The sequence below is a fragment of the Gavialis gangeticus genome, unplaced genomic scaffold (genome assembly GCF_001723915.1).
Source record: "Gavialis gangeticus isolate Ggan-Ray unplaced genomic scaffold, GavGan_comp1, whole genome shotgun sequence".
NCBI lineage: Eukaryota > Metazoa > Chordata > Crocodylia > Gavialidae > Gavialis > Gavialis gangeticus.
The window spans coordinates 193,646,790-193,658,695 of NW_017729032.1; the positions used below are offsets into that span (position 1 = coordinate 193,646,790).

Consider the following 11,906-nt stretch of genomic DNA (forward strand, 5'->3'; position numbering starts at 1 on the left):
CCCCCCCCCGAGACAATTCTGGCAAGGGCTGCTTCCCTCTTCCCCCTCTAGGCACACTCCCAGGGTGGGGGTTTAAACCCCTCCCCAGTCGTACTCAGCAGCCTACCAGGGCCTGGTCACACCCCCCACCCCTGGTCAGCTTCCCTGCAGCCTTGCAGCTGCTACTGAAGAGAAGAGAGGGCTCTAGTGTCCCACAGCTTCTAGCCTGAGCCACTGCAGGCATGTGGCTTCCATTTCTGGAATCAAAAGTGAATACCTATTCACTTGCAAATCAGTTCAAACTATGCAGGTTAGACAAACATGCAAAATTGAATAAATTCAGGCTTGGGCCTTTTGAATGCCTGTACTTAACCCTTAAGATAATTTGAGAGAGAAGCAGTGGCATAAAAATATAATGACACAGCATGGCAGTCTTCAATGTTTTCTTTAATAAACAGCTGTCCTGCAACACCTAGTCTAACAAATGGTGAATTAATAAAACTGTGGAGGCTGTAAACTTTGATGGGATGAAATCATCATTTTTTTTTGACCATTTTAAACAAACTGTAATGAAACACAAAATACTTTTATAAAACACCAGGAGTAACATCCACTGGCTTCAATGAAGCCAGGATTTTACTCTGGATATTTCACATTTGTAAAATCCAAGAGCCTATTTAGGCCCTTAGATCACACCAGGACAGTGTGAAGTCTTCAGAGTTAATAAGTGTGAAACAGAGAGAGAAAAAAAATAGAAACAGGCCCAAAACATTTTAGCACCCATATTTTCAGACATAAAATCTCACTTATACCTACATAGTTCAAATGGCCTGAAAACCCTGCAATACAGGAACTGAAATACTTCAAGTCAGTCTTCCAGAGGAAAGCAAACACTTTACTTTCACAGAGTTCCATTCTATTTATTTTATGGAAAACCAGGCTAGACTGCCACTTAAAATGGAAAGGCTCTCAAACATATAGTGCTCATCAACTCTCAAACTTTCTATAAAATACACTATTGATGAAAAATATAATCTTAAAAAACCCTGTACTTTATGGAGACTATAGAAAGATTACATTTATCTGTATATTTCTAAACGAGAAACACAGTATATTTATGGCCAGAAGCAACTTACTGGAACATACTGTGGTTGTTGTTTACAATCTCAGAAGCAATATTCCACTTAAAAACTCGTGTATTTTAAAAGAGAGAGACAAAGATGAAAACGATATAGTCCTATAATATACTTGTTGGAAGATGGAGAGTACGGGATTTTGTTAAGAATAGGTATTTTTAACATTTCTAATTTGCAGATTTTTATATTTCAAAATTACTTCTATATCACTTCATTCTCCTTGGCAAAATACCAAAAATGATCTGAGTTTAATTCATTAGCCAGACTGGAAGTTCAGCACAGCAATAAGAAATACTCTGCGCTTTTGTGGATTTGGTAATTTTTCTTACATCTTTCATGATGCTGCAAGGATTTTCATTTTCTGTTCAAAATACTTATCAACATACAGATTTCAAGGATTAATTCTGTTCATTAGTGAAGCCACTCCCTTTAATCACCCAACCCTTTAGCCCCATTAGGGGATATGCTTAAAATACTGAGGTTTGACACAGTTCCAGAGAACATGTGAACACAGATCCTAAGCTGAAATGCAAGAGACAGGAGAAACACAACCATCTCAGAAATTAAACTTTAAAACTAAACATATTTAGGAATTGCAAATATAAGGTCTTGTTCATTGTTTTGTCTTAACTTAGGCTGAAGTGGGTTCACAGAGTTTCTAGTCATTGTAACAGCAGTGCAAAACTGCTGGTTCAAAGTTGCCAGACATTGGATAGACATCTGTTCCTGAGATATTTTCTGCTTCTAAAAGTTGTTTAGCTTGCCCCTTTTGGGAAAAGGGACTATCAAGAAGCATAAACATATAGGCATATACTTACAGCAGAGGGCTTTCTGCAGTCTTCGGAGTTTCATGGCAGTTCTGTAAGCCGAGAATCTGACATTGTTCAGGTCAGCTAGATGGGGAAGTCATAAAAGTACAAATTATTTTCACCAGAGAAATGTAAGTGTTCAGTGACAACCTAACAAATCAGGTTGCAAAACACAACCAAGAATATAGCCATTAGTTTGCACATGAAAAATTGCAAGGGAGAAATTATACTTTTCTTATGGAATTTGTGTTAATAAAATCCAAAGACACATAACCATTCAAAAAAAAATTAAAATCAGTCTCTTAACATACGGGTACATCCTGATCTGCTTCAAAGACACGTTTACTAGTAATATAACGACACTTAAAATTACAAAAAAGACAGCATTTCATATTATTTTAGATAGCTGTTCAGGTTGTGGCTACTTTAAGAGAGTTGAGAAACATGAAACTCTTCCCTCTGTACCTAATGTCAGAGCAGGCATGTTAGAGCAGCTGAAATAAATGATTTTGGCATAGAACACATGGTAGTCAGCTTCTAGTCTCTGCATCTAGGAGTCTAGAAAGACAATGCACCAAAGAAAAACATACAGCTTTTCAATGTACTGAAGTGAGACACTTCCACTTAGCAACATGTTAACTAATATTGGAGCCCCTGCCTCAAGATAAAGATTTCTCACAAATCTTTTTCTTGAGTTCATCCTGCAGGCTAACTTTTCAGCAGCCCCTTTGAAGGCCCAATGAGCTGACTAGCTCCTAAAATCGAGATGGAGAGAAAATTAGGATCCAGGAAATAAATCACAGAATATGGGTTTTATTCCAGTATTTTAAATTAAAACCATCTCAGTTAGCTAAAACAAAACATTTGCAGAGCTTCCCATTAAACCTGAAAAGAGAGTCCAACAATCAGGGCAACAACAATCAGATAAAATCTTTATTTCTCAGTTAGGCTACAGACCAATCCAATCAAGTAACAAATTCTGTACTTTGATTAAAAACAGGTTTTTCATCTATAAATGAAACTAATAGCATTTTATATTTTCAAACCATTACAAAGCTTTTCAACAACTTGCGAGACTGCTAAATTAGCATGATTCAAGTATGAAATGCAACTACCTCTGAGGTGAAGCAAGGCAGTTGTTCAATAGCACATGGGAGTTTATGACAAGGAGTTAAGAAACAAATGGTCAGAGGAGAAGTGAGCTTAGACAGATACCATGTAATTCACTAAACTGGAATTTGGCCATGAAACCTGTATTAAAACCATTATTCTTAGGAAAATTGTACTGAGATTATTAATTATCAGTTAACAGTCTTGTAATTCACTTCCCCTCTGCGGCAGCTAAAGGCAGTGTAATGGTCCATTATTTGCATGGGAGCAGCAGCACAGGTTGACTCTGACCCAGTTTGTTGAATGGCTTTGGGCAAACCACAAGTCTACACTGTAGTCAGTGGCACAACAGGGAGATATCGGAGCTGGTTTTAAATTACCTTACTTGGGTAATGGAGGCAACATAGTTGTGGCAGCACAGCTTGTAGTGGTTATCATTTATAATAGTGATTCTCAACCAGGGTGTTGAAACAGCTTGGGGTGCCCTGAGATCCTTTTACAGGTGCCATGCGATGTTAGTTCTGTTAGGTATGCGAACATGATTCACAAAAAAAATCCAGAGATTTCAAGTAGGAATCCTTAGAGTTGAAAACATTCTGACCTGTTGTGGGGTCCTACTGACTTCTCTGCAATTGAATAATTGTGTTATTAGTTTTCACTTGTTTTTTTGACTACAAAAAAATATGAACTGGAATTTTCCAAGGGGTGTCTTCAGTCTAAAAAGGTTGAGAACCACTGGTTTAGAGCTGGCCTGGGTACCTCTACATTACACTGTGTCTGCAACACAGGCAAGCTCTTAGTTTCCGAGAACCAAAATTATAACTGCAGAATTTGAATTCCACGTACAGACAGAAAGAAAGATGTGCAGTTATTACAATAATAAGCAATGGGCTTTTTGTGCATACAAGTAGCCATTCCAATATCTAACTGATCACAGGCAGCTGCAGTCCTCGTAAGATAACCAACAAAGCACATGCGGATGTTTCTGCTCTCCTTATTTTTATGCTGGACCCATGCTTGTTCCTAAAGGGGTCCTTCTACTTCAGTCTTGCACAGGGAAACTGTAAGGCTTAAACAGTCCTTATTGTTAGAAAGTTTTAAAGATGTAAAGACTATATAAATACAAAGAGCTATTTGTAAAATAGACTCTCAGGTCTACATATGCATCCACATCATACATTTTAAAACACTATACGTGTTTGAGTACCAGACGGAATACAATCTCTATTACCTAAGTTTTATTTTCATTAAGCTGTTTTGTAAGGGTCATTTGAGCTTTGCTTATCTGATAGATGATGTATACCTTTTAGCTAGGTATACAAGACACTGTTTCCAAAACACCTTGTCTTGCAGAGGAAGTCAGCAGCCTTCAGCTTTGTGTATTTAGCGATTTCCTTTTCTACACAGTTCCATGCACCTTTCTAATGGGCAGTTCTCTAGTGGATTGTTCCCACCATCTCGATCTCACAATAATACTGACAGGTCCATAAACCTTAATGTAGTTAGAATAAACTGTGTAATTTAAACAGAGTAACTTAATGTGTCTTGAAGGCAAATTAATAAAACACTCCTTTGCAAGGCATTGTGACTTCAGTTTGACTTCGGAAACTTGTTGGAAATTTACATCTATTCCACAAAGGGAAAAAAAGAAAAAGAGCAAAAAAACACCCCCTCCCCAAAACTCCAAACCCATTGCAATTTTAGAGAAAGAGAAGCAAAATTTCTTTGTTAAAAGTGAGATCGGAAAAATGAGTAGCATGGAGAATAATATAAACTAGACTTTGGCTAGCATATGATAAGAGAATTATATATCTACTAACTGCCATACTTAAAGATTTTTTTTCCACTTATACTTAACATTTACAGAAAAATATGTAAGGCAGTGCTACTGCAGAAGAGAAAGAACAGTCTATAAGATCAATTTGTCTCAAGTGAAAATATTTTATATTCATTCTTCTGCAAGCACAACAACACTGCTTTGCTTTCCATTAACACTGTGTAATGCTGCTTGCTGATCACCTGAATCTCCAAAAACATAAAATACATAGATGGAATCCAGGTGTTGTGGGTGGAAAAAGCAATAAGCTGCAGAAATGTGTTAACTGAAAAGGAAGAGATGGTAGCTATTATGTATACATTTGTCAATATCAATATCAATTTCTACTGTTGTGAACATTTCTTCACCCTATAGTTCTGATCTTAGCAGACAACGGTCTTTCTGCCTTCCTCACATTACTGACTCCAGTCTTTTAGTAGAGGATTATTCTTGTTCATCTCTCCAACTTTTCCCAGTTGGAGAGATGAACCTTTTGCTTCTTTCCTGCCACTTTCTGTAACAACTTCCTTCTGGTTTCAATGCCACTGATCACTCAATCCTTAAATTCATGCTTTCATCCATGATATTTTTGCAAGACAAATCATCATATTTTTGAAAGCCAAATCATGGATTATTCTAATAAAACATCTCTATACAAAAATATAATGGTTAGATAACTTTCTACATTGCTATATGAGCTGGCTACAAGACTAGAGTTCGAATTCTGGGTTACCATATTTATTCAATTAGTAGATGAGTTTTTCCCCCCCATTTAATATGAGGAAATAAGCCCTTCACCTTACAAAACTGAGCATGATGGGGTGGGGGTAGAAATTGGGTAGTCTGAGGCTGCTGGGGGGAGGAGGACAGCACTATGGGCATGTCCTCACATGCAGGGGTGTGTACATGCAGCAGCAAAAATAGTAGCAGCACAAGTTCGCTACTTTTTGCCACTAAGCACACCCCCCATGTCCACTTTGGTGCAGGGAAAAATGCCTTCCTTCAGGCAAACTGGCCTTTCCCCACTTCTCCCAGCTCCCGGTTTGTTGGAGGAGCCAGGGCAGTACTAAAGGAGGGGAGATATTTTGGCCAGCAGCCAGAGTGTCTTCCTGGAGGGCTGAGCCTCTGTGTCTGCTGGCACACACTCCTGTGACGTGCTGCATTGCATCACTTTTTTTTTTTGTTTTGTTTTTTTTGTTACCAGGATTTCCCAGTAGCAAATTTTTTCCCCACACTACAAATTTGCAGCACGGAGCACATTTTTTAATGTTTTAAACCATTTAAAAGAGGTTTGCAGAGACACAAACTGCATATGCCTGCACATCTGGATATGGCTTATAGAAGGTAAATAGTTGAAGACCTAAATTTTCTCCTGCTCCTAATGCTGCCATGTGCTATACTTTAACCAAGATCCATGATTTAAGATAGCTTAAAATGGGGAGAAACTTATCTTTTCTAAGAGCTTCAGCACTAGCAGCAACAGAAGCAACTTGCAGGAGGTTGAATAGGAAAATAAAATGTTCTATTTGGGATCAATATAGTGCATGTATGTGGAATGGGGACCCCAAGCAGCAGCCTGCCATGGCCCTCCTACAAATTAATACCCTCCTATGAAATGACCATGGTACAAAATCTGCCTGTCCAGCAAAAAAGGATGAGACCTTTCCCTCTGTAGTACACAGACCCTCCACAGCTTTTATTGTTCCTTTCCCAGATGTTCTTCCCTGACTGGTCCCATGGGGGGAAAACCTTAGCGTGGCCCTTGCTTGCAAAAAATAATGAATGCCCTCTGAGGGTTATTGTCAATATCCCCCCGCCTTGCAAACAGGCTAGGGACAGAAGTTGCACATAAACCGGTTTAAGTGATCAAAAACTGGTTTAAACTTGTAACAAAACAGAAGCTCACTGCACATAAACCAATTTCAAAATGGCCAAAATTGGTTTAAGATAAACCTGGTTGAATGTAGTATTAGACTTAACTGATTTGGGTCAAACCGGTTTATGAAATTTCTATCCCAGACAGCTTCCTGGTTCAAGTTAAATCACAGTCCCCCAGAATCTGTGCTGTCTGCTTTAGAGAGCAGGGCTGGCCACACCACCTTTGCTCCCTAGCTGGATCAGTGAGGGCTGGCTGGCTGACAAAGGTGTGGAGGGGCGGGCAAGTCTGGCTGGGGATGCAACCCAGTCTATAGGGTCGGAGCCAGGGAGGGGGGTTAAACATCCCTTCCCCCGCTCAAACGTACTGATGGCTGCAACCGTGGACTACAAATCCCAGAGGCACCTGGAAGCAGGAAGAGGAAGTGATGAGCAACCCTGCAGAGTCATGCTGTTGTAATTCTGAACTGCAAATCCCAGAGGCCTCAGGGGCAGCCACAAGAGGAAGTGAACACAGCCAGAGACCTATGCTTTAGCACCCCCAGCTTCTGGCCTGAGCTACTGCAGGCATGTGGGTGCCTTTCCTGAATCAAAGGTAAATGTTCACTTGTTTCAATTTAATCTGTGTATCTTAGAGTAACCTGCAGAGACTGAACCAATTCAGTTTTGGGCTTTTTGACTGTAAAGAAAACTTAGCCGTAAAGAAAACTAAGAAATACATTTCTGCCTCCCTCCAAAAGGTATTATCTGAAATAGAGGCTCCTGGAGGCTTATTTTCAGATACTTCAGCTCTTTCAAATTCTAGATTCAAAAAGTGAGAAGCAAATGCTCATGAATGTTCCTTCCCCTAAGTATACTATAGTGTTATGGGGAATGAAACAAACTGAGGAAGAGAATAAACAAGAAGCAATGAAGATGATAATATATAGACCCGAGAAAGGGAAAAAAAAAATCTGATTTTATCCATTCTGCCACGAACCATATTTTCATTTCAGGGAAGATGTTTGAATAGGAGGATTCTGCCAGCCAGAAACAGCAAATATCTACTATTGACCTCTCAATGGGAACAGAATCAAGAGAGACATTTACTCCACCACAGAAGGTAGTATTTTCTCCTGAAAGGTTAGGCGGACCAGAGAGATTCTGCAGTTTGTAGATGTTGCAAGTCAGCTGCATGATCCTTGCAAGCTTCTACCTCAGCTCTACTGTTCGTCAGTGGAAGAAACAGTAATAGAAATATCAGGGGAAAAAAGCTCACTAGACAATCACGCAATTTGCTCAAATATATTGTGGTGCCCAATACCTACTCCTTAAGATGTGACTATCCATTTTCTATGGCAGGGCTGTCCAATCTCTGAATAGCCAGGCTCCTGCCAACTAGGCAGCAGAGTGTCTCTGCTGTATGACAAGCAGGCTCCCTAGGTCTTCTTCCACCATCCTATCTTTCTCTAGAGACGCCAGCAACAGGAGTAGTGGAGGCCACATGAGAGCCCTCAGACCTCATGTTAACCTCTTACAGGTCAGATACAGCTCACAGGCCACGAGGTGGACAGCCCTGCTCTATGGGAAAGATCTTCACCCACCAGCAGATCTTTGATATCATAGAAGATCAAGTGATAAAAATCCAGAATAAATTCAGAGTATTTTGCCCATTACCTTTTTTTTTAATACTGCAGTATAAGCCACAGCAGGATACAGCTGGGGGTCTGAAACCCAGGCAAGTGGAGTTAGTGGTATGGGAATGTAGAATGAATACATGAAATTGGTGCTTCTGCTAAACTCATCTAGAGGGAAAGAGCTAAATGTTAACATAAACATTATTGTCACTGGATTTTGAAAATACCATCCTGCAGAGGTAAGTGGAAAGGCACCATTTCAAGCTATGCCATTGTACCCATAAAGACTAGAAATCCTTTTTTTCAATTAAGGCTTAAATTCTGTAGTGCACTTCAGCTACAAACTTCATGGCAACAGAGGCACAGAACCTGAGGATCAATCTCTAACTTGAAAGAGCTGAGACTACACCATCAGTTGCATCTTCAATGTATTTTCCAATATGTTTCATTCACAGTAAATCTTAACTACAATTGTTACATACATCAGCATCAGTTTGAGTGCTCCTTTTGGCAGTGGATGGGCAATTAAAGATCTCTGCTAGGTGGTCAACAGCTTGTACTGAAAATGGGAGACACCTACTTAAATTAAAAGCAACACAAAACAAAAACAGTAACAATGATCAACCTAAAATGACATCTAGAAAAACAACTATTTCAGGTTAGGTACCAATTTTCTCAAATAAATTTGAAAGGGAGTTATTTATTCTGGTTTTGAATTAGAAATAAACACAGTGTATACACCTTATTGTCTGGAGTGGCAAGCAACAACAAAAAGACAAAATTTGAAATAATGAATGCCCCAGTTCTGAACATCCATGTTCTGTACAGTGGACCCTGGAGAAAATGTTACTTCACTGGGTATCAGAATTTTTCTTGAAAGGACCAGTGACTCAACATTAGCTCCAGCTGTTAAGAGTGCTGAATGACTGGGGTGTTTCATTTGATAATGTACTGTCCTCTGACACATACTAACCCATCTATATGATTAAATGTTTCTGAGATGGTCCAACCTGTCCCTGCCAAATGCTGCTTATATAACATACTTGGCACACACACATAAAAAAAATAGTAAAATATCAGAGTTACTCAAGAAGCTGTTTCAACTTGGAAGCTACTTTGATCTTTTGTGTAAAATAAAATAGGTATCTTTTTAAGTTGATGACAGATAAAGTTCACAGACACAAGTTTCCTCCTTGAAGGACAAAACACAACAGTGCCACTGAATACTATCGGTGCTTACTAGAATTCTCAATTCCTGCCTGTTAAGAAAAAGAAACCAGAACGGTAGTTTGAATGCCTCATGTGATGACCTTCTGAATTCCCAAAGTGGAGAAAGTCATAAACTAACCTTAGTACAGCAACTGCCATATTTCATTGAATCTAAGATGAGGTTTTATCTCCCATCCAACATGGGGGGAAAAGCCCCTTGCTTTAGATTCAACCACAAGTGAGTGTGTGGGGAGCAGCAGCTGTGGCTCAGGGTTGGAGTTGGAAATGCAGTCGCTACCCCCCGTCATCACCTGCCCCTTTGCAGCTTCTGCTCCCCACCATCGCTTACTTTTCGATCAAAGCTCTGGCTCCAGCTGGGGCCTTGCTCTGGCCGAGGGCATGTGGCATATGATGCCACACAGTGGCAGTGGAGGCCATAGCTCTGGCCCTGGATCCAGAGGACAAAGCTGCCACCTCCATAACTGCTGCTGCATGGCCAAGCAGGGGCTGGAGACACAGTGTGTTCCTTGCTCAATGCTTTAGGTCAAACCAGGGCCCCAGCTGGAGCCAGAGCTGCAATGGGAAGGTAGGTGGCAGCATAGGGAGTAGGGAGGGCAAATGGGGGGCAGGTGATTCCAAGAGCAGAAGTGAGGAAGTGCAGACGCAAGGGAGGGCGGATACCATGGGGAGGCAAGCGGTGGGTGGGAATGGGGCCAGGAGGCAAAGGCACTGTGGGGAGGAACAGGTGTCAGAGGGTGCAAGCAGGAGGGGGGCAAGTGGCAAGAGAAACTAAGCAGGAGGTGAAGTGAGGCTCCAGGTGGGGCAAATGGTAACATGTGGAGGGGGGCAAGCACTGAAGGAGGCAGGCACTGCAGGAGTGAGAGCAAGGGAAGAATCCAGGCTCTTGACTTCCTTACAGTCTGTCTTCCCTCTGCTGCCATTGCTTGCCCTACTGCTGGGGGAGAGGAGCAGGGTACAGGGGAGGGGCGAATAATTTAAGATGATCCTCCAAAGATTAGATTCTGTTCATGAAAAATTATAATAAATTTATACATTTTCTATCTCTGGTATCCAAATATTAGGGGGTTGTCTTAAATTCAAAGTTACTTAGGATTTGGCTAAAAACAATAAACTCCACTCATATGGTTGGATCGTCAAACTTCACTACATATTTTTTTAAAATTCCATTCCTAGTTATCTACTAGGAAAAAAACTGAGCCTCCTGCATATATGCCTCCACAGCCACAATTTATACAACATCAGATATTTTGAAAGGGAGAAAAAGACATCAGTTTATAGCAGGGATGTCAAAGATATGGCCCCTGGAGCTCCACCATTTGGCCTGCTGTGCCACTGTAGGTCTTGGATGGGACCTGCATACTGGACCGGCCCCAAGGAGTGCACACAGTGTGTGGAGCTGGATCCAGCACGCTCACCATGTGGCAATAAAGTTGGTTCCATTGTGTAAGTGGTCTGCAGCCCATGGGGTTGGTCTGGGATGCTCATGGCGTCCATACCAGATTAGCCCTACATACTGAATTTAGCACTAGTGGCCAGTCTATGAGCTCAATCCAGCCCGTGGACCAGTCCCATGCCTCTTATGTGGACTGTGGACATGGCCCACATGCTTATTTGGCTCGCTGGACAAAATGAGTTTCACACCCACTGGCTTATAGAATGACGTAGCAACTTTATCAAGAATTCAGTAGCATGTAAGGCACCACAAGTGGTACAGGAAATCTGCTCTGGAGAAGTGCCCACTAGCAAATAAAAACAAATATGAGTCAACAGTAAAGAAGATAAGCCTTGCAGACAAACAATTTGGAATCACAATTTGAGTGAATGTGAATGGCAGAGTTGACCTTTGGGATGGGTGGGGTGAGTGACCACCTAGGGTGCTGTAGTCAGGGGGATGCCCCACATACAAACACACACACGAACATACTCTGCCCTTCCTCACTGCTCATGCCAGGTGGGAGCCATCAGGGAACTTTGGTGGCAACTAATCCTGTGGGCTGGGCAGCAGGACTGGGCCCACTGTTCCCTGAAACCATGCCTGGAGCGGGAACTGGCCAGGTAGGGCAGCAGGATAAAAATACCCAGGGCAGCAGCAGCATGTACTGCCAGGAAGCATGACAGGTCAGAAGGAGGGCACAAAGAGCCAAGCCAAGGGCAAGGCAGTGGTGCTTAGCAAGAAGGTGGCATGGCTGGGCGGGCCTGACTTGTGTGCCAGGGGCTTCACTATCACCAGCCTTCAGGGCCTGGAGGCCAAGCTGCAGCAACCCCCCCGGCCACCGCTACCACTGTCTAGGGTGAGGGCATGGGAGGCCAGGTGGTGTTGGGTGTTGGCAAACTG

General features: G+C 41.6%; 1 protein-coding gene across 8 annotated transcripts in view; it reads right to left on the reverse strand.

Annotated features, from left to right (window-relative positions):
- DMD (dystrophin) overlaps window positions 1-11,906 on the reverse strand; it is a 2,221,918-nt gene that overhangs the window by 108,772 nt on the left and 2,101,240 nt on the right. For all 8 annotated transcript variants that reach the window (XM_019523954.1, XM_019523951.1, XM_019523950.1 and 5 more), the window contains one exon: window positions 1,934-2,008. In XM_019523954.1, the coding sequence (XP_019379499.1) occupies window positions 1,934-2,008 (75 nt within the window). The remainder of the gene's footprint in view (window positions 1-1,933; window positions 2,009-11,906) is intronic.